The 22,971-nt window shown below is 43.8% G+C and overlaps 1 protein-coding gene across 4 annotated transcripts in view; it reads right to left on the bottom strand.

Annotated features, from left to right (window-relative positions):
- Positions 1 to 22,971, bottom strand: part of BMAL1 (basic helix-loop-helix ARNT like 1) — a 119,507-nt gene that overhangs the window by 2,518 nt on the left and 94,018 nt on the right. For 3 of the 4 annotated variants that reach the window (XM_023737320.1, XM_004369659.2, XM_023737327.1), the window contains 10 exons: positions 21,762 to 21,854; positions 20,478 to 20,595; positions 16,912 to 17,061; positions 14,247 to 14,493; positions 12,920 to 13,026; positions 11,382 to 11,532; positions 10,434 to 10,522; positions 8,757 to 8,865; positions 5,678 to 5,771; positions 363 to 465 (listed from right to left, as the gene is read on the bottom strand). In XM_023737320.1, coding sequence (XP_023593088.1) covers positions 363 to 465; positions 5,678 to 5,771; positions 8,757 to 8,865; positions 10,434 to 10,522; positions 11,382 to 11,532; positions 12,920 to 13,026; positions 14,247 to 14,493; positions 16,912 to 17,061; positions 20,478 to 20,595; positions 21,762 to 21,854 — 1,261 coding nt within the window. The remainder of the gene's footprint in view (positions 1 to 362; positions 466 to 5,677; positions 5,772 to 8,756; positions 8,866 to 10,433; positions 10,523 to 11,381; positions 11,533 to 12,919; positions 13,027 to 14,246; positions 14,494 to 16,911; positions 17,062 to 20,477; positions 20,596 to 21,761; positions 21,855 to 22,971) is intronic. The other variant, XM_023737335.1, reaches the window with a different exon arrangement.

Raw genomic sequence — 22,971 nt, 5'->3', positions numbered from 1 at the left:
ACTTTGCATCACTTAATGACTTTTAATACTCTGAAATGCTTATTGATCCTCCTTGGCTTTACCTCTGAACCTTCAACGGAGCGGCTCTCCCTCTGAAGAGGTATGTCCCATAATGTGGGAGAAAGCCTGTCTAGGCTGCTGTAGCCTCCTTTTGAGGTCCAGGGACAAACCTGGACCCCCACCAGAACTCAACCATTAGAGTAAACTTTGAAGTAGAGATTTTAACAAATGTTAAAGTTTTACTTTGCTCTTATCAAATATAATTAGAACTAGCTTCTTTGTACAATTCTGTTCTTAAAGCTGACTTTATGCCAGATGTTTTGCAAGCTCATTGCAATGAAATGAATAATGATGCTACTTACCAAGGATAGAAGAACTGTCAGAATATGGATAACCTGGGTTCTCCTGAGCCTGCCCTGGTAGTAGGCCACTGGAAGAAATGTCTGGGGTCCCTCCATTTAAAATCTACAAACACAAGGGGAAAGGTTTGAAAATTTTCATTCATATAAATGTATTTTCAATAAGTATCATGTGCAATGTCACCAAGAAAATGAAACGTGGGAAAGAGGAAGGTGGGAGGAAAACTTCAAATGGCTTCAGTTTGGAAGATTCCTATTGCATGATTTCAAACAAGGAAACTGTTAGGAATGGTCAGAATAAGAAAAAACCTCATCCTCAAACTATTCTGTTCATTCAGTTCAACCCACACAAGCAATTTATTTATTTATTTATTTTTTATTGTACTTCAGGTGAAGGCTTACAGAACAAATAGTTTCTCATGAGACAGTAGTACACATATTGTTTTGGACGTTGGTTAACAACCCCACAACATATCAACCCTCTAACTTCTCAACCTTTTTTTTTGGTGAAAATACACATAGCCAAAGATACACGATTTCAAAAATTTCTATATGCACAGTTCAGTGACATTGACTACGCTCTTCCAATTGTGCTGTTATTCTCACTTAAGATGAAGGCTTACAGAACAAAATAGTTTCTCATTTAACAGTTACTACAAATGCTGCCCTATGACAATGGTTAACAATCTCACAACACAACAATATCCTTACTCAACCTTGGGTTCCCTATCACCAGCTTCCTTGTCCCCTTCTGCCTTCTGGCCCTTGTCACTGGACTCCTGTACCTCGTTAGTCTCATTTGGTTTTATGGGGCTGTCCACTCCCAGGCTGAACAGTGAACCTCGGAGGTAACTTCACCACTGAGCTAAAAGGGTGTCTGGGGGCCATACTCTTGAGGTTTCTCCAGTCTTCTTTAGGCCAGTAAATCTGGTCTTTTTTTGCCACACAAGCAATTTAAAAACTGAATAAAATCCCAGGAGCATTCAATTACCTCGGATCATGCTGCCCACGTGTTTCTTTAAGGCCAAGAACTAAACCTCAGTGAACCCAGCTGGGCAATTCTGCAAGGGAGTAAAACATCTTACAGCAACAGATGTTGCTGAAGAGGCAGTAAGTGGGGTTGTTAACAAGTGTGCAGAGACACAGCTTCAGGAGTCATAGATTAAGAAAACACTAGAAGTAAATCTCCTCACCAGGTACACCACAGTAACCTGTGGCTTTTCTTACATAGGTCACTGAGGAGCATTACCACTCATCAAACGCAGAACTCTAACTTTGTCTCAAGATATCCCTTTCCCTGCCCCCTCCTTCTTGATTTTCCCTACCCCTCAGCTTCCTTGCCCAGGGTGTCTCATAATAGAACATCCTTTGAGAAGTATTTGGATATGACTAGGTGAGGGAACAGTTTTATGGCTGCTGGATTTCAGGAGAGGCGGTGATTTCAGGACTTGCCAGTAGGTGGCATTACAACTTTTATCTCCACAGTTCTCTCAGCCCCCTTTACATGATTAAAAATTACTGAGGACTCCAAAGAACTTTTGTTTGTGTAGGGTATATTTATCAATATTATATTTGAAATTAAAACGAATGCATTTTAAAATATAATAAACAAATTACATGTTAACATAAATAACATTTTAATGAAAAAATAATTTTTTCCAAAACAAATTAGTGAAAATAGTGTCATTGTTTTATATTTTTGCAAATCTAATGTCTGGCTTAATAGAAGATAGCTGGATTTTCCTATCTGCTTCTGAATTCATTCTGCTATGATATGTTGTTTTGGTTGAAGTATATGTAGAAAAGTTTCCCACAGATATGTATTTGGAAAAGAGGTGTATTTTAATAGCCTTTTCAGATAATTGTGGTATTCTTTACATCAGAATTCAACAAGTGGAAGTTTCTTAAAGGTTAGTTGCAATGTGGAATCTGAAACCATAACAGTGAATTTTTTGTCCTCTGTTATGTTAAAATCCATTGATGTATCTTGGCACTTAGGATAGATCTTTTTGAACCATCTTGCATTGGTCATTTGGAAAATTTTGGTTGACTGAGTTAGCAGATCTTCCAAATGTTAACACATTTCGCTATACAACATCGTAAAATTACTTTTGTTAATATCACCCATCTCATCAGAAAAATCTTTTAAGTTTGGGGAAGCTGTTGAGCTCAAAGTGGCAGTTAAAAGTTTTCTAAAAATTTTTAATTTTTGCTTGAAAGCTCAGATTTTATCATTGGCAACAAGTATTATCTTTCCTTGAGGTGATAGGTTCATTTCATTCATTTTCAAGAAGATGTATGCCAAATACCCAATTCTGAATAACCACAGTTTGCCATAGTAAAAATGGTGTCCCATGAGAAAAGCAGCTAGTTCAGCTCACTAGTTAAACCACTGCACAAGTGCTTTTCCTCAGGCCAACCGTCACAGTTCGGCATGTAGCACAAGTGCTTCATGCATACTTCCCATTTCTCCACGAAGAATATTTAAACAATCTATACACAAGGATTTTATAAAAAGTAATGATTTTCACTGTTTCATTAAGGGCATTCTGAAATGATACTGGCTTTACAATTTATTTATTTTAATGGTTAGTAGGTGGCAGTGAAGGGTACAGTGACCACTAGTATGGTTTGGTGCCACTCCCTTGATTTGTGCGAAAGCACCAACAGTTTTACTCAACATTGTTTTGTACTATCAGTGCATATGTTAACACAGTGAAAAAAATAATGCTATAGCATTATTATGAAAATAGTTTTGACTTGCAGGCCCCTGGAAGGGTTTTGGGGCCTACCCAGAAGAGCATGAACACACTCTGAGAACTGCTGTTTTATCTGAACCTGCCTTAGTGCCTCTGGTTGTCCAAACTCTCCTGGCACCTAGTGAGGCTCACCTGGCCTCCCTTTTTAGCTTGATCCTGACTGAAAGCTGGCAGGCTCAGTGGCTTGTTTTTGGACCTGTCAAATTTGGAAGTGACTGGGAAGGGCTAGGAGCGTGGGGCCACCTTTCCTCTTGTGAGTCTGGTGCACCATTTGATTTTGCTGTCATGTTTAACTCCATCTTGTTTAGAATGCTTTTCTTTTAAGTCCTGCTGCTGAAAACTCACAAGAGAATATATCCAGAATGTCTTCTCCCAGACCCATTTTTACAAGCCCAAAGAAAAGGAAAAAATGTTCATAAATGCCTCAGAAATACTTGGGGCTTCGTGATGCAGAACACAGTTTTGAATCTCTGGCAGTTATTGATGTGGAAAGAATCAGAAGAGACTGGACTGTAGGTTGGTAACCACACTTATTAACAGATGCTGGGCTGATCATTTAACATTTGGGAGCCTAGATTTTGCCACTTACAAAATTGTGAGGATCAGGTAAGAATGCACACAAAAGTTTCTCGAGGAATATTTAAGCACTTTACTGGCATGATGGCCTTTCAAAACAGAGGATAGGTAATCCCCCACTTACAACGTATTCCAATTATGATGAACTGCGCTCATGGCCATTTGTAATTTTTTTTCCTACATCTTATCATTAGTAACGTACTACATAGTGTTGTAGCACGTAACTATCCTTCTCAGATGTTCATATGCAGATGTTCAAAGATCAGATTTATAAAGATACTGATAATAAAAGGCAATAATAATGAAAACTTAAAAAACTGGAATGGACTACCTGTAGTAGGATTCTTGGTAATACCAGCAAGTCAAGAGCCTAAGAATTGAGTTGAAAAGCAGAAAAAGAAAGAGCACCCTAAGGAGATGGTGAATTCAATATGAGAGGAAAGACCCAGGAGGCTGCAATGGGAGAACACAGCTAAGAGCACAGCCTGTAAGCAGTGGATAGGCATACCTAGTCCAGCTTCATCAAGCCGTATTTTCTAAGTTCTCACTAAAGGCTAGTCACTTTCACATATATTATCTCATTTAATCCTCACTTAACCTTGGAGGTAGAGTACGTACTGTCAGCCCCATCATAAAACAAAAACAAAAAACTAATGCTTAAAAATTATACAAGGTCACACAGCTAGCCCATGGCAAAGCCAGGCTTTGAACCCAGGTCTATGTTACTTTGTGTTCTTTTGCATTAATTTATTGACTTTCAAACCTTTTTGGGGGGAGCAAAACCCTTTTCGAAATAGAAATGTTTGTGGAAGATTCATATATAAAACAAAGCTGCCCTGGTAGAAGCAGCAGTCTTGATCTTACCCTGTCTCCTCTCACCAAGTGCCCCGCTCTCATCCCACCGCACAGTACTACAGCTCCTGGCAACCTGAGTCTCAGGAGCCCGGGTTTGGGAACCCCTGCTCTGCATTTGGAGCCCTGGTGGCACAGTGGTTAAGAGCTCAGCCGCTAACCAAAAGGTCGGCAGTTCGAATCCACCAGATGCTCCTTGGAAACACTATGGGGCAGTTCTGCTCTGTCCTATAGAGTCACTATGAATTGGAACTGACTTGACAGCAACGGGTTCAGGCCCTGCATTTTATTTGATACAGTTTGTGCCCTAGGAATCCCACCTATGCAAATTACTAATATGCTCTGTATATGTTTTGGGAGATGGGGGAGGAGGACTTCCTGTGCAAAGATACTGGCCTCTGGGCTGTCCTAACCTATATTTTAACATTGGACACTATAAATAGAGTTATGGCTTACAATTAATATGGGCCTAGCCTTGCACATTCTCTGGAAAAGATGAAAACGTGTATGGTTTCTAAACCTACTTATAGTCTAGTCTTCTAGCCAGCTTCTCATATGGGCAGGCAACTGACAAAACTACTTGTGGTCAATACCATCCCATCACAGGAAACCCAGGCAGCAGATCCCTGGGTATTCTGCAGCTGCAAAAGCATGCCCTGACTTCCAAAGCACTGCTAGTGGTACTGCTGTTACCAGCGCTTGCCCTAGACACTAAGAACATTTTCTCCCTTGAAAACTGCTGGCAGAGAACGAGATACTTTTCTGTGTGAAGTACTCACTAATCCTTCCCTCATGGGAACTCCTGAATTGCTCCCTCAGTAAAATGGACTGACAGCTCCCCATTCTTTAAGAGCATTCTTCTCCTTCTGCCTTCCCCCACGCATGTGGACTAAATCCTCTAAGGATGCCAGCACACCTCCCTTGCTCTACCAGAGCGCTTTGTACCCAGACTCACACAGATGCATTTACTTCAAGGAGGAAAACAGGGCCCAACTTCTTTCCACAGCCGGAGCCTTCTACCTTTACTAGGATTCAATCACAATTTTAATGATATACTCCCTGCACATTGCAGAACTTGAGCAAGAGGCTCTAGGTTAAGAAGGGCCTTAGCCTAAGAGTCATCAGCCTTACCTTCTTGCCTCCTGGAGAAGAGGCATCAGGGGGAGGTGTACTCGTGATGTTCAAAGGGCTGGAGCCACAGCTGGAAGGTGATGACCCTCTTATCCTGTCAGAGAATAGAACAGTGAGTTACATTGTCTTTTCTCTTTTTGGTGTAATGTGTTTTGTTGAGGGGTGGGAGTAAAGATCTAGAACAGGGATTGTCAAACTTTTTCTGTAAAGGGCCAGATAGCAACTAAAATTTAGCCTTTGCAGGTCATACAGTCTGTCACAACTACTCAACTCTGCTGCTGTAGTTTGAAAGCAGCCAGACAATACGTGAATGAATGGGTGTGTCTGTGTTCCAATAAAACTTTATAAACAAAAACAGGTGGCAAGCTGGATTTGGCCCACAGGCCCTTGATCTAGAATACAGATCCTGGAATCAAGCTTCTCACTGACAAAGCCCTTGGATAGGGTTTGGATTTCAGGTTGGTGAATTTCAAGTAAGTGGCCAGAGATCTATGTCCTCATAGAACCTTGATCTCAGAGTTGAAGGGGACCTTGGAAGTTCAACCTCAATCTTTGATACCATAAACTGAAATCCATAGTAAAGGATTTATCCTTTTCCCTAGAAACACTGTTTAGCTAGTGTATTACTCTTAGGAAATACAGGGCTCCAGACCAGGATGGCTCAGTCACAACTAGAACATAGTGTTGTAAGCCCATCCAGCCTCTAAGGCAGCAGGTGATAGAAAATGGGCTCAGGCCTTTGTCAGCTGGCATTATCTCTCAGAATAGTAGGTATATAAAGAAATAAACTTAGGATGTAAATGCACATAAACTCTTGTCAGGGCTAAAGTACCTCAAGAAAGGAAGCCATGACTTGGCACCAGAGCCAAAGTTTACGGAGAGAATGGCATCAGCTGTGTGACTGCCAGGGTCTCAGCTCCTACATGGATGACTGTAGCTTTTGGGTCACCAAGGGACCCATCGTCTACTGCCCAGCAATCTTTTGGCTCTTGGACTGTACTGCCTAAATTCTGTAGATTTGTGAGTAAACAAGTTTTCTCTCTCTCTTGGATTATAAGGTCCTCAAAGGCACGATACAACTACTGTATTTTTACACAAATAATGTGCACCCTCTAGGTTTTTTGCCAACTGCGCCTTCCCTCCGTGAGATATTTTCGTAAGTGCGCTATGCTATTTTTTTTTTTTAACAACAATGTATAAAAACATTGGCATAGAGGCGCTTATGAAAATACCTGGTGGGGGGAGGGAGTGGTTGGCAGACAAATGTAGAAGGCACGTGTTACCTGCATAAAAACACGGTATATACTATCCACTCTTAGCACACACGGATGGCTACTAATCACTTACTGAAAAAGTGCTGAGTGTCTACCACCTTTTCCTACTTATATCTATGAAACTACTGTATTCCCAGGTTCCTTATCCTGGAACCACCTTTTCATCATTATTTCATCTTCAATATCTAGTCAGTCATAAAATTACTGATTTCTCTTTTGAATAGCATCATCACTGTAGGATAGGCCTCATCCCTGGGTTATCAAGCATGCTCACTTTCATTTCTCCCTACTGCAACCCAACTTCCACAATGCTTAATACAGCACTCTGAACACCTACTCAGCATCCGACAGGGAACAGGGTCCCACAGTTTTCTTTCAGTCCAAACTGCTCAGCATCATTTCCTAGAATTCTTAGCAGTCTGCCAACATAGCTCTGTGTCTCCTTCCTACAGAGGCTGCCCAGTTAGGTGGTCTGCTTCTTGACCCTGAACCTGTGACCCACATGCCTGCTGAGGTGTGTGCCTGGCTTTTCAGGAGGGAATGCCCACCTTTACCACAAACCCCACCCGCCCTTTAAGACTGGGTTCAAACCCTCATTTGCTTCAGCTCATGTACTCTCCTTTTTACCATCATAAAGGAAATAGACTTCTCTCTTTAAAGATTATAAAATCCTTGAGGTCAAGGACTTTTTAAAACTGTTCTTGGATGGTCTCAAGCAACACACACAGCTGGCAGTGACTGGTCAGAACCTGATTATCACTGCACACTCCCCTCTCCCGACATCTCCTTCCTGAAGCAGAGCCAGGCACCCACATCCATCAGTCCTGTGGGGTGGGAACAGAACTGAGCTACCACTGGGCAAAGAGTCCCTACCTGGCCAACTGGAAAACAGGCCAGCCTCCCATTCTCCTGAAACAATCAATCCAGTGGCAGCAGGGAATATTAGTCATTTTCTCCCCCTTTTCTATGATTATGCTCCATTAAATGTTGTCTTCTCCAAACTCAAATCGACTTACAGTAACTGCTTCCCTTCCAACGACTGTTCATAAAGACGTCCAACAATTTTTGGGCACTTGCTATATATCGTGCTCTGTTTAGGCACTTTCATGAGGTCCCTCCCAATCCCAACACAATCCTTGGAAGATAAATATTGCCTCCCTTTTATGGTTTAAGCCAATAGAAACTAAGACGTTAAGTGAAGCTCTCAAGCACACACAGCCAAAGAGGCATGCTCTGGATTCAAACCTAGGTGGGACTGCTTCCAATCTCCTTCTCTTTCAAATGGGAGGGATGACTCTTTCAAGATAGCTGCCTCTATCAGCAACTGATCTGCTTAGTTTCTATTACTAACCCAAGACAGCTTTTTGACTGGAAGAAGCTAATGTTTTGTTAATCCCCAAATGACTCTGGCAGTTTGCAGCTCTACTCCTACAGTCCTATAATGTTAGTATACATCTATTCTCACTGGGAAGTTGCTTGAGTCATACACAAAGTTTTCAGAAAGCTGAGCTTCTTAAAGAGCTCCCTTTAACTCTGGCCAGTTTTTGATTTAGCCTCTTTGGTTTCTCACCATTGGCACTATTGACATTTTGGGCTAGATACTTCTTCGTTGTGGGGGCTGTCCAATGCATTGCAGGATGTTGAGCTGCGTCCCTGGTCCCCATCCACTGAATGTTTTAGCAGTACTTTCCCACCCAGTTATTACAACCAAAAACGTCTCCACTGAAAAATATCTCCTGGGGAGCAAAACTGCCCCAGGCTGAGAACTACTGGTTTAAGGGAGCAAGGTAGAAAGTGTTACCTACCTGTGGATTTCCATGATCTCCTCAGCAATCATTCGACCTATTTTTCCTGCCCCAGCCCTGGTTCCCCCTGGGATCCCTGGAACGGTGGGATGGGTCCTCTTTGGGCCACCTACAACAAAAGAATCTCAGAGTGGGAAAGGAGAACACTAAGGAAGAAATGTTATTATGTGTAAAATTAAAACCAGTTCATCCTATAATCCACTTGAAGTTCAACCTCAAAGTTGTGGCTTGAAGGGACATCAGCATTACAGCTTATCAGGCAGTGAGGCTAGAAGGCCTTCCAGCAGGGAAAGGCTCAAGCGTCCTTCCAGGATCAGACACCAACGTGACGACACGAAGCATCTAATTGTCTTCATGCACTCAACGAATGTTTACCGAGTACCAATGTTTCACACACCGTACTACATACCAGGGTTACAGAGAAACAAGTCAGCATCCCTGCCCTCAAGGAGCTCACAGTCTAACTGGGGAGACATACAAGATGAACAACAGCTATAGCAAAGTGTGATAAATTTGACAGGTAAGCATGGGACACCTAACTCATCCAAGAACAGGTATAGCTTCCTGCAAGAGATTAACTCTGAGCTGAGTCTTGAGGGAGGAGTATACATTAGCTTGGAAGAGTGGTATAGAGGGGAAAGCATTCCAGGCACAGTGTGACCAGCATGTGCAAAAACACTGAGGCAGGACAAAACTCGTGTTACTACTCCAAGGAATGCATCATGACGGATGATGAAGGGCCCTGGGTGCCACACTAACTAACAAGTCTGGACAGTATCTCGAAGGGGTTAAGGAGCACCAAAGGACTTTACAAAGACAAGGCCCTGAGTTAGATCTGGGTCATTAGAAAGTCCACTACATGAAGAATTAACAGGTAGGGGGTAGGAAGGGTGAGACTAGAGTTAGGAAGTTATCTGTAACAATCCAGGCAACAGATAAGGAGGGCTAAGCAGCAGCAGTAGTGATGGAGGCATTTAAGAGATAGAAGGGACAGGATTTCATGTTTAGGTATGATGGGGGAGAAGTAGGGGTTGAGATTTCTGGCTGAAACAACAACTAGATGGGGAAGCACAGAGAATCAGTTTGGGAGATGCTGAATTTCAGGTGCCTCTGGGACTTCAGGTGGCTCTGTCCAGGAGGAAATTGTAGAGACAGATCTGGAGCTCAGAAGGGAGACTGGGCTGGAGATGCGGCTGTGGGAGTTATCGCTGGAGAGGTGGGGACTTAAGCCATGCAAGCAGGTGCAGCCCCGAGGAACAAGTAGTGTGTGGAGCGCAGGGGCCCCGCTGGGCATGACACACACCCCAGTGCCAACAGACACCCTCTTCCCAACCACAGAGCCAGTGACAGTCACCAAAGAGTATTTCACATCACAGCCACTGGGTGGCAGAGAAGGAGGAGAGCACGGGAGGAAGGAGGAGTTTGCTATTTCAAGGGCTTCCAGGGTCCAGGCAGCCTCAGGAAAGGCAAAAAAAGAGGTCCCAGTATTGCAGGCTCAACAGAGAAAGTAAGATGACAGCGTCCTTAGTACTCATAGGCAAATCAGCACAGCATCCCCGGAAGGCTTCCCTTGTTTCATGGGATATGGGGGCAGGGGACCCAGAATACTGGGGGGAGGGTACGTGGCCACAAGCAGCTCGCAGTGGGCCAACCCGGCGCCCAGCAGTGCATAGTTACCTTCTCCAGAGGGCAGCATGCTGTCCATGCTGTGGGGGGACGCTGTGAGCTGCGGGAAGGTTGGGTCCCCGCCTTCCAGGACGTTGGCTCTGTGAACATCCCAGCAATAAGGAAACGTGAGTCAGGCCTGCTCAGAACTGAGCACCTTTTACCTTTGGCCAAGGTGGCCAGTGTCCACTTGGGACCTGGACAGGCCAGAAAATAAAGCGTCTGAGTGGCTGAACAGGTCTCCTCGCTGTTTGGTAACACGATGGACAGCATCCGGCCTTTGGCCTCACTACCTGCCTGGGCCTTCCTATTTCGTGTGGGGCACAGTCCAGCAGAGGTGGGGGCTGCAGCAGCCCACCGCCACTGCTGCAGCACCTCCTCTCGTGCCAACCTGCAGCATGCCCGACTCCAGCCCCTAGCTCAGCTCTAACCAGAGGTGGGGGTTTGGACACCATGGGGAAGGAGACGTGGGCCACAGGCCTGGCCAAAGAGGAGGTGCCTTCCCTCCCCTAGCTCACCCAGCAGGGGGTAGCCTTTGAGGCAGCATTCTAGCTGCCCATGCTCAAGCCACCAGCCTGATGGGCACAGATACCCACCTATCCTCAGCCAAGGCCAGGATGAGCTGGTGCCTGTATGAGCCTTTCGTGGATTGTCAACCCTCACCCCCCACCAGAGAAGTAAAAGTGGATGCCCAATGTGCAGGGCCTGCAGAATTCAAAGGCTGACAGCTTTCTCTGGAATGAAATGTCGCTGTTTCATAGAGCAATTCCACAAGTTGGGGACTGCATGGTATGAGTACTGAGGCTTGTCCTTTGCCAGTCCTCAGACTTCACAGGATATTAACAAGGTCGCATTAAAGAAGGTGATACTGGCTGTTGCCTACACCCCCTTTCCCTGGTAAGGAGCCCAAGGCACCTCTCTTTAAAGCAAAGGAGTTTCTGATATAGGAAAAACACTTACAAAACAACAGTGTTGGTGGAGACAATGTATTCTACTTCCTTGGTCCAAGGGTTCATGAAACTGAACCATCGACTCCGTAACGTGATGAAAGAACCATCTTTGATTTTAAACTTGTAACAGTTAGTCGTAATCTTTTCTCTCGTCTGTAAAACTGAAAACACAAAGAAACCATGAGCATTGTTGCTTCTTCAGATCAAGGTAAAAAACAGGGAGCCCAACATCGAATCCTTAGGGCACCCAGGCTCCCGATGCCATCACTCTTTGATAAGCCAAGGGAGCAGCAGTCAACACCTCTGGGAACAGGCAGTTTCTGAGGGTCTAACTCAGAGGTTTTCAACTCATTTGTGAATCTGTCACTATTTTACAGAATCTAAGAAACTAAGGCTCCAGGGAATAACTGACTCCATCCTAGAAAGCTAAATGGAATCAGCGACCAAGTATACTTTGGTGCATGAGAGACACTGTGCAAAGGGCTGTGTTCTTCCCCACCGTGAAGCTTGTGGGCAGTACAGTATTTATGGACATGAGATCCACAGGATCACTCACTTACTCAAACCTCACTGTTTCATGTAACAGACTGTAATGGGCACTTTCATGTGCCAGGCACTGGAAATAGGAGAGGAGACAGGAGTGACTCCTGCCCTCAAGGAACAGAGTGAGAGAAGGCTGGAGAGAGAGGTAATCAGAGCTTGAGGGATGAACACAAGTTGGCCAAGGGAAGGAGGCACGGTCTGGTAGCGCAGGGAATGGTGAGATGGTCAGCATGGCTGGAGTATAGGGCCTCTAGTGGCAGGGATGGGAGGGGAAACTGAGGCCGTAGGTAGAGCCAAAATGTGGAGGGTGTTGAATGCTCGTCAAAGGTGTTTGGGCTTGATTCTGCAGGCAGGAGGTTTTATAGCAGGGATGTGACGTCAGCTCTATCTATAGCAGGATAAATGGGATGGCTGTGGAAGACGGACTGGGGGAGGGACAGAGAAGGGAGGCCTATTAGGAGTCTGTCATAAGTATCCAGGTGGGCACAAGGGGCCTGAACCAGGGTCATGGCTATGGGGGTGGCAAGGAGGAGACTCTTTGGAGATGCATGTCTAAGGTGGATGGATGAACAGATCTGTGGAGGAGAAAGTAAAGGAAGAGGTCAATGTTGGTTTCTCTCTCATGAGGCTGCATATATGTGACCATGTCATTAGTCAAGAAGGAAAATACAGGAGGCAGTGCAGGTATTTATGGAAAAGAGAATCAGTTTGGGACATACTAAATCTTTACAGAGTCCAGCTAAACCTTCTGAACAAGAGATGACTTCCAGAAACTGCTCTGGTCTATATACAGAACACTGTCAAATGGAGGTGAGGATTCTGTAAGGGGATAAACAGTGACTGGGAGCATGAACTTTGTCTCTTAACAGATATTTTGGTCTGAAGAGTCCTGGGGCTGGCTGATTCCCACACTGCTGGGGAAAGATTTCTACAGAAGGTTATATGGACTAGTCTAGATGCAGGGTGGCACTTTCAACTTAAGACATTTTATACAGCCCAGTTTACCTTGCCTATGACATTCTGCGAGATGTCCTATGTCATCTTGGTGAAAATATTCATAACATGATGTGCCTAGAAGTTCTTGTGGTAAATATGCCAAAATAGCTGTTGCCCTAAAAGGGAATTTTTTAAAAAAGAAAAACCATTAAGATGATTAATAGTACTTTTGCATTGGATGAATCCTGCTAAAGCTGACGAAAACAAGGTTAAAACTAAAAAAATAAAATAAAATAAAAAGTTAGGTGGATTTTCAGAAGGCTTATAGGGTCGCTACAAGTTGGAATCTATTCAAAGGCAATGGGTTTGGTTTCGGTTTTTGGTGTGTGGATTTTTTTTTTCTAGGCATCTGAATTTAATCAAGACTATAAAAGCAGAGGGAAGCAGAGCAAAGAAGCCTTCCAAAGGGCCTGTTAGCACAAGAAATCAAATTTTAGGAGGTTTTAAAAGGATAACCATATTAGTTAGATAAAAGTATGGTAGAAATCTAAACCCCAGTGCAAAGCTTTTTTGCTGCCTACTTTTTATCAGGATAATCACACACCAGTAGCTTCAGCCGCTAGGACCACAAAGATTTGTTTCCTTTTCCAGCATTTAGTGGCTATCTCTAACAGCCAGCCACATTACTGGCCTGTGAATATTTTTAAGGCAGACAGCAGGGGGCAGTGGAAAATTTGAAACATCTGAGTCCTTAGCCCAGGTCTACTAACAATTAGTCGTGAATCCTGAAGGAGATCAGTCTTCAGGCTGGGCCTCAGTTTCCTCATCCATAAAGTGAGGAGGCTGAACTAGATCCAACAGAACTCTCTGTGATAATAGAAATGTTCTACATCTGCACCACTAGCTACATGTGGCTACGGAATACTTGAAACATGGCAGTGAGCCTCAAGAATGGATTATTTATTTGTACTTAGTTTGAATTTATTAAATTCAATATAAATAGCTACATGAAGCTACCATAGCCAACAACTACTATATTGGACAACTCAGAGCTAGATAATCTTTTCTAAGTCCTCCATTCCAGAATTCCAGTCAGAGTAATGGTCCCAGAATATTCTGTAGATTCAGACAGCACGCTGTGCCTACGATTTCTCTTTCGGCCATGGACATCAAGCCACCCCACTTAGTAACTGTCTCTATATACGACAGAATGACACAGAGAGAATCTTCGTATTTATGATGATATCCTAGTGGGTCTCAGTTTTTTAGCAGAGACCTCATCACTTTCTTCTCTTTCTTTATCCTTAGAAAAGCCAACTGATGGCCCACTCTCCTCTGCGTTACTCAGTGTTGAAAATCCTCGACCATCGCTCAGGGGTAACGCGCAGATTCTTACCTCTGGTCTACAAAGACAAACTTCCCGTCTATTGCGTGTCGGGACACATATTCCATAGATTTCACCCTGACGTCCCCGTTCACCGGCTGCGGAACCACGTGAGAATGCAGCCGTCCGATCGCGACAAGGCAGCTGAGGTTACACCCTTCATTGTCCGGTTCGTTGTCTTCGTCCAGCCCCATTTTTGTTGGTGGCCAGCTTTTCAAATAGCCTGTGCTGTGGATTGTGCAGAAGCTTTTTCGGTCTGCTAGAAAGCAAAGTCCGTGGTTAGTGTCAGCTGGCTTTGGGGCAGGCATGGAAGCATAGGCAGCTTATGGTAGGGCAGGGTGTGGGTAGCGAGTCAAACATAAAACAAGGCCTCACTCTCCAGAAGTGAGCATCTAGTGAGGGGGCAGACAGAAAAATAGACAACCATCATCCAGTGTCATGTGGGCTTAGTAGAGGTAGTTACACCAAAGGTATTACATACACCTAGAAGCAGTATCTAAATCTACCTGAGGAGTGGCAGGCTCCTCAGAGAAACCAACATAGGAGGTAGATCAAGAAGGATGATCACCAGCTAAAGGACTTGAATATGGAAAAGCTGAGAATGTACAAAGGCACAGCAGCATTATCCTGTGCAGGAAACAGCAAAGAGCTCCATGGGGTTGGAGTGAAAAGGAAGGTGCTGGGGGGTGGGGCTGGCAAGGCAGGTTGGGAATAGATCATAAGGGCCTTGGATTATTTGCTAACAAATGTGTTGGTGTTTTACAGTCAGGAAATGGAGAGTTTCCAAAGGTATTTAGGTGTGGAAACAGCTGTTTGGATGCTCTCTGAGCAGAGTCATGGATGAACTAGAAGAGGGTAGAAGCCAGAGGTAGGAAGGTTGGTTAAGAGGCTATTGGCAGCAATACAGTGACATACAATGAGGGCTGATCTATGGCTGTAAAGATGAGGAGAAGGATCCAGGAGAAATTTCTGAGACAGGATTGTTGGGATTTGGTATGAATATTGGGCTTAAGGGAAAGAAAGAGAATGAAGATGACTCCAATTTTTCTAGCTTTACTGTCATTCACTGACTCAGGGAAGACACAATAGAGGAAAGGGAGAAAAGATTCCAATTTGGGAAATGTTAAGTATGCAGGACTTGTGGACCTCAACTATGAACACTTATGGAGTGTTCACCAAGCACTGGGTCTATGCTGGTTACTGGAATACAGTGGAAAAAAAATCAGACATGCCCTCGTGGAGTTTACAGTCTAGTGGGGGGAGGCTTCAAACAAATAATCACACAAATAACTAGATAAATGCAACTGTAAGAAAGTGATAGAAACAAAACCCGTGGAGTGCTACAAGGGGACATAAGGCAGCCTGAGGGAGTGAGGGACATTGATGCTGAACTCTAAAGAATGAGCTGGAGTAAGCCAGGTGAAGGGAGCTGGTGGGGAGTAAGAAGAATTCCAATCAGAGGTGACCAGGTGTATAGGGGCCCTGGGTGGAAAGGAGCTTGAAGCATCCAAAGAAGGTCAGCGTGGCTCGAATGTGCTCAGAAGCAGCAGGGGCTGTGGGTAGGTCGGGTTAAGGATTTTGAACTTGTCTTCAAGAGTAATACGAAACATTAGAGGGTTTGAAACAGGGGACTGATAATTAGATTTGATTTCAAAAGGATCATTCTGACTGCTGTGTGGAAGAGTGGAAGCATGAGGAGCCTACTGCGCCAGACCTGTGAGGGTTGATCAGCGTGACAGCAGTGAATGTGGAGATGGAGACACATATTTTAGATTAACTTCTGTAGATGGAATTCACTGTGGCGGGACTTAGTAACAGACTGGATGGGGAGCAGGAAGGGGGAGACAGGGGCTAAGGGTACCTCCCAGGGTTCTAGCATGAGCAACTGGATAGATGGTGGCACCTCTTACATTAAAGGGGAAGCTCAAGTGGTCATTTTTACATGCGTCGTGTTTGAGATGCCCTTGAGATATCCAAGCAGGTAGATGTAAGAAGCAGTTTATTTATGGATCTAGAGTTCAAAAGAGAAGTCTGGGCTGAAAATATAAACTTGGACGTTATTGGCATATAAACGGCATTTAAAGCTAAGGGAGTGGACAGCATTACCTATGGATAGAGTGTAGATACAGCAGAGAAGCCACCCCAGGACAGAATAGGAACCAGCAAAAGGAACCAGGAAGAGAGCCTGGAGTGGCAGGGGCGGGGGAAGCGAGAAGAATGTAGTATCACCGACTCCTAGGGAAGAGAGCACTTCAAGTAGGAAGAAGAAGTCTAGTAGGAAGAAAAACAAAGTGTCTACTGCATTTAGCAACACAAAGGTCACTGGCAAACTTAGCAAGAATAATTTTGGTGGACTGGTGGCGTGCCCAAGACGTAGCCAGGATTGTGGCTGACAGTATTCCTTCCCAACCACATTAAAATAAACAGAATTCAAGAAGAACCCTCCCTACCAATCTCTGTCATCATGAGAACTCATCAGGGCTTCCCTGTTCTCTCCCCTGCTCCCCAACTGCCCTAAACTGTAGGTGGGGGTGGGTGGATTCAGTGAGGTCCTGGCTGCAGTCCTGGGACCTGCCGCTATGGCCAGCAATGAACCAACACCCTGCTGAGAGCTCTACAGTAGAAAGACAGACAGCCTCACCTGCAACAGGATTTTAAAGAACTGTTAGACCATTACCTTTTTTCTTTGAGCAGGTGGAGGGGAAGTCCTTGTCTTCAACCTTTACTGAAGGCCTGTTACACTTCATCCTACAGAAGAAAGAACGTCGTGCTCCAGAACATAATCGAGATGGCCCAGGGGTTATATCTGTTTTAACTGGAAGTCCAGCTGCAAATCAATACACAAAATGTGATAAACTGAGAGCAGTGTTGTCTGTCAGGAGGGGGTGTGTGACCTTGAACAAAGCCTTTTCTCTCCTGCCTCACTGTTTCCTTACGACAGCATGAGAGTAACATTTCTCCCCAGTGTAGGCCTTAAAAGATGCAATATGGATAGGTGTGTGTTGTCAGTGCAGAAATGTTTACAGGTCACGTAGAATGCAGGTGCTGGACCAGTGAACTAGGTAGTATGGGGGATAAAAAGAAATATAGTATGGGGTCCCTGTCCAACGAGGGCTTATGACTGAGAAAGGGAAATGGAAGTATACTATGAAAACATTAATAATAACACAGGTGATGTATGATTAAAAAACCAGTTGCTATCAAGTCGATTCTGACTCATGGTGATCCTCTGTGTATCAGAGTAGAAATGCGCTCCATAAGGTTTTTAAAGGCTAATTTTTTGGAAGTACATCACCAGGCCTTCCTTTTGAGGCACCTCTGGGTGGACTTGAACTGCCTACCTCTTGGTTAGCAGCCGAGCACGTTAACCGTTTGCACTGATGTACGATTAGTGCCAAATAAGTGGCAAAGACAATCTGCTTTTCAGAGGAGGAAAGTCTGATACTAGCTGGGACTCTTGGGGAAAGGCTTCCCACAGGAGGAAGAACTTGGGCTAAGATTTGAAGGATGGGCAAGATTTGGATATTGGAATGGAAAGGAGGAAGCAGGACTGCCTTAAGTTCTCAACCCGGCTGTATGTAAGAATCCGTGGGCACTTTATTAACATACAGATTGTGAGACCCCATGCTAAGGGCTGCACTGTCCGTTAGGGTCGCCATTAGCTACAGGCAGCTATTGAGCACTTGAATTGTGGCTAGTCCAAACTGAGACGTGCTGTGTAAAATACACACTGGATTTCAAAGACTTAGTACAAACAAAAAACAAAACTGTAAAAGACCTCATTAGTTTTTTTTTTTTATTATTGCATGTTGAAATAATATTTTGGATTTATTGGGTTAAGTAAAATACATTCCTAAAGTTAATTTTACATTATTTTTACTTTTTTTTATGTGGCTACCAGTAAATACAAAATTACACAAGGCTCATAATTGTGGCTTGCATTACGTTTCGTGCATTATGTCCTAGACTGACTATATTTGAATCTCTGGAGGTGGGGCACGACCATGCTGAAAAAGCTCCCTAGGTGATTCTGATGTGCACTCCTCCAGCAGAAATGCTGGCTACCTGCCACTGCAGAAGCTGAGGGCCACCAGTCATATTTGGGGCAGGTGTAGAGCACCCTACTGGTCATCACGGGAGAAACTGTGCAAAGAGAGGATTCTTCATGGGTCTCATCCCCTCCAATCCACTCCCACACTGCCTGAGACCTCAGTAATCATCTCCAGAATGCCAATCTGAGCCTGCCCCACTCAGCTCAGAGCCCTTCACTGCATCCCTACAGATGAAAGAGTCTCTGTGGTCCAGCCCCCACTCCCCTGCACAGCAACAGGCAAGCCACATAGCTCCACACCTCTGCACCCATCTACAAACTGTTTCCTTTGCTCGTTTCCTTCCCTGGTCACCTGGCAAAAATTAACTCAACTTTTCCAACCCACCTCACTTGTCACCTACTTGGTGACGCCTCCCCTTGCACCCACGTGAGGATGAATCAGCCTGTTCTCTATGCTTGGTACTATTTCTGTGGCTGCCCTTATTATGCAGGGTGCTGTCTGTCTGCTTGTCTCCCCAACTATATGGTAAGAGCCTTAAAGACGAGGACCAAACATGATTCATCTTTTCTCCTTAAGTTGCTGAAAAATGCTAGGTTGCCATCGAGTGGACTCATGACGACCCCGTGCGTGCAGAGTGGAGCTGCTTCATAGGGCTTTCAGGGCTGTGACCTTTCGGAAGCAGATTGCCAGGCCTGTCTTCTGGGGTGCTTCTGGGTGGTTCTGAACTGCCAACCTTTCAGCTAGTGGTCAAGCGCTTAACCATTTGCCACCCAGGGATTCCTTAAGCGAAACTGGTCAACTGCAAAAGGACAAACACTGTATGATCTCACTTATATGAAATGAGAAAATATACAGAAACCAAAAATTATCGGTGGCTACCAGGGGCGGGAGGGAGGGGGAAAAAGGGAGTTGTTGTTTTGTTGGGGTGGGGGGCATGGAGCTGATGCTGATGGTGGTGGAATAATTTGGAAAAGGATAGCGAGAATGGTTGCACAACTTGAAGAATGTAATCGATGTCACTGAATTACACACGTGGAAATTGTTGAATTGGTGTGTGTTTTGTTATGTATATTTTCACCACAATGAAAAAGCAAAAAAACAAAGGTAAAGGTAATACATATTCAAATCTCAAAAAAAAAAAAAAAAAAAAAAAAAGCCAGGGCCAGACTCTGAAGGTAACAGGCACCGGGGACTGCATTTTCCTTCTAGGAAGAGAGGAGCACCTTAGCCTTACTGAAAAGGATGTTTTGGAAGAGATTACACTGGTGATATTTCCTTCCGGGGATTAAAATGGGGATACTCGGAACAGAAACTAGTTAGGCCACATTCTGCACTGGGCCAAGGTGAAAGCAGGAACAGCCAACATGGATACTGTGCTTACTATGTGCCGGTAACAGTCCCATGGGCTTTATGCATATTAACAACCCCCCAATGAAATAGGTACTATTTTGCAGATAAAGATACTGAGGCACAGAGAGGTAAAGTAACTTGCCCAAGGTCACACAGTTAGTAAATGGTAGAGCCAGGACTGGAGCCACTCTTAACTGCTGTAGCGCACAGCCTCCCTTGGGAATGAAGGAGAGGAGAGCTACTGGCGGCCTCGCACAGCAGGTACAGGAGGGGCTGCAGGAGCAGGAAGTGAGGGATGAGGATGTGAATGGTGGTCCTGCTACTGCAAGAGGGAAGCCAGGAGGGGAGCCGATCTGATAGGAAGCACTGTGGTCAAGGAAACATCACACTTATATATTTGAACTTTTCTTCCTTTATCTTATAAGGCTTCGTGTATGCAACACAGATACAGAGAGGCGGAAAAGCCATTCTGTGAAAACAACTCCAACCGGCTTGAGCCCTTTAAACTCAGGAGCATACAACTGGGAATTTCTAGATTCGGAAACAAAAATGATTAAAAATCAGAAAGAATTGGGTCAAAATAGCTCTTCTTCCTCCCTATAAATTTGGAAATTGAATTTTTTTTTCTTTATGAACAACAAAACAAAAACAAACAGAAAAGAATATCAATAATTCATTTAGCCAAACATAGCACCTGTGAGCCAGATAAAGGGCAGGGAGGTGGAAACCAGGAGGCCGAGACCATTCGCACACATTGTACATGCTCTGCTCCACGGCCGCCTGCGGCTGTGCCTGTGAGAGTGGAGCTGAGGAAACAGCAGAAGCCTTCTCCTGTACTCACTTTTTGCATCTATGAGCCGCTCCCGGGGTGCGGTGTCGGAAGAGGAGAGCTGCTCCTTGACTTTGGCGATATCTTTAGGATGCAGGTAGTCAAACAAACTCTGACCAATCAGATCATTCTGTGGGGATGAAACGTTAAAGATGAAAAGGAAACAGCATGTGGGATATAACTTATCCAACAAGTAAATCCTTTGCCCTTCTTTTGTATTTTTAGGCAAGACTATTTCAAACATTTCATATTTGAACATGTACATATGTCCAACCACTTTGCCTAAACACAAGCACAGTGAATGAGGCAGTAGGAAGTTTATTCTGATAACCCACAAGCAAAGAACTGGGCTCAATTACATAAATAGTTCATGCTCTTCGAAGGCAAGAATATTTTGGCTATACATATTCCTTTTTATTTATTTCTGATTCTCAAATAATCCTAATAGCTCGGAAGGAGGAATGCAGAGCGTGGGCTCTGACTCCAGCTCTACCATTAAGTCTCTCTGTTCTTAGCAAGTCACTTTATATACATGCCTCGCTCGCTGTATCTGTCAACAGAGATAATAAAAACTTCTTCCCTAACTTAGTTCTGAGAATAAAAATAGCAAACACTTTGGAAACGTTACATGCTACTTTGATTTATACAAACGTTATTTTGAGCCTTCAATTCTTCTGCCTACCAAGCTTCCATGCAATTACCAGTGTGTGAATGAATGAATGAAAACTCATGGGGACATAATAGACAAAAGCTCTGTCCTAAAAGCTTTTACAATTTGATCCTACAAACAATTATAAAAGGTATAGATTATTACAATCATTTTTTAAGGCAGGCTGAGATTTAACAGAGCTAAGTGACTTGCTTAAGACCACCCAGGCAGTAAGTGACAGACACATCACTGCAAACACAGTATGGGGTGGATTCCCAGCTTTCTTTTTCTCTGATATTGTATTACCCACCCACCACTCTCCTTTGTCAGATAGCCCCTTGCTCGTCCTCTCCAACCAGCTAGTTGTGGAATATTTATTTTGCAGCAATAATAAAGCTATGAAGCTGCTGATCAGATCAGAGTTAATCCTTCCAATGCGGGGAAGAATGGAATATATTAAAAGATTGTTTCAAGTTTAACTTCTTAACAGAAGTTAAGAGTTTTCTGGAAGAAGGACTTAGGGGAGAAAAACAATATATGTAATTCGCATGTGACTTGTATGCTATAACTGTCCTCAAAAATGGGGTGACATTTCTGACTACTGTGAGGACTGTCCACCAACAGGAGCGTAGAAGCATGAACAATACCTGGCTGTAGTTGAGGATCTTAAAGACAGACTCTGAGACAAATAGAATCTTCCCTCGGTCACATCCTACGACAAACAAAAATCCATCTGCTGCCTAATTAGGAGAAATGTATAATCAATTTATCACATTTTAGGAAACATGACTTGTGATCACTCGGATAACAAATCAAGGATTTGTTTTCTAGGTATCCAAAGGAACACCCATTGGCTGTTTCACCGATATCCCAAGAACAGGATGCTTAAAACAAACCCCTTATTTCTCTCTAAGGCATACACACAAACACACAGACACACACACACACACACACACACACACATCTTTTAATGATTACAGGTAAAGTACAATGAAAGTGAATTCTATTTCAAAGCAGAATCCAGCCTAAGTATTTTCTTTCAATTGTATGATGGTGCAGAGAACTTATATTTTATTGATTTGTTTTTAAAACTTATTTTCTTTATCGCTGATATAAAATTAAAACGTAACTTGAGGTGAACTATACTTAGGATCCCCTAAAAACATTTATAAATTAGGGCTGAATGCAACTCATCTGAATCAACATGATATGGGTTTCCATTAAAACTTTTTTAAGTGTGCTTCAGTCTGATAAGTATGATCCAGGATCTATTACTTTTTTTTCTCCCCTGAACAGAAACTATGAGCTGCGTAGTAGTTTTTAGCTTAAATTAAATTTACCAATTAAAATTAACACATTTTCCAGATTATCAAGCAGTGTCTATATTGTTTTTTTTTTTTAATTGTTGTGCTTTAAGTGAAAGCTTACAATTCATGTTAGTCTCTCATACAAAAATTCATACACACATTGTTACGTGACCCTAGTTGCTCTCCCTATACTGTGACAGCACATTCCTCCTTTCCTCCCTGGATTTCCCATGTCCATTCAACCAGCTCCTGACCCCTCTGCCTTCTCATCTTGCCTCTGGACAGCAGCTGCCCATTCAGTCTCATGTATCTACTTGAGCTAAGAAGCACACTCTTCACAAGTATCATTTTATGTTCCATAGTCTAGTCTAATCTTTGTCTGAAGAGTTGGCTTCGGGAATGGTTTTAGTTTTGGGCTAACAGAGAGTCCAGGAGCCATGTATTCTGGGGTCCCTCCAGTCTCAGTCAGACCATTAAGTCTGGTCTTTTTACTAGAATTTGAGTTCTGCACCCCACTTTTCTCCTGCTTCGTCAGGGACTCTCTGTTGTG

This window comes from Trichechus manatus, unplaced genomic scaffold, assembly GCF_000243295.1.
Source record: "Trichechus manatus latirostris isolate Lorelei unplaced genomic scaffold, TriManLat1.0 scaffold00006, whole genome shotgun sequence".
Classification (NCBI taxonomy): Eukaryota; Metazoa; Chordata; class Mammalia; order Sirenia; family Trichechidae; genus Trichechus; species Trichechus manatus.
Note: the sequence above shows the minus strand (reverse complement) of the source record. Positions and strands in the feature narration are given on the sequence as shown.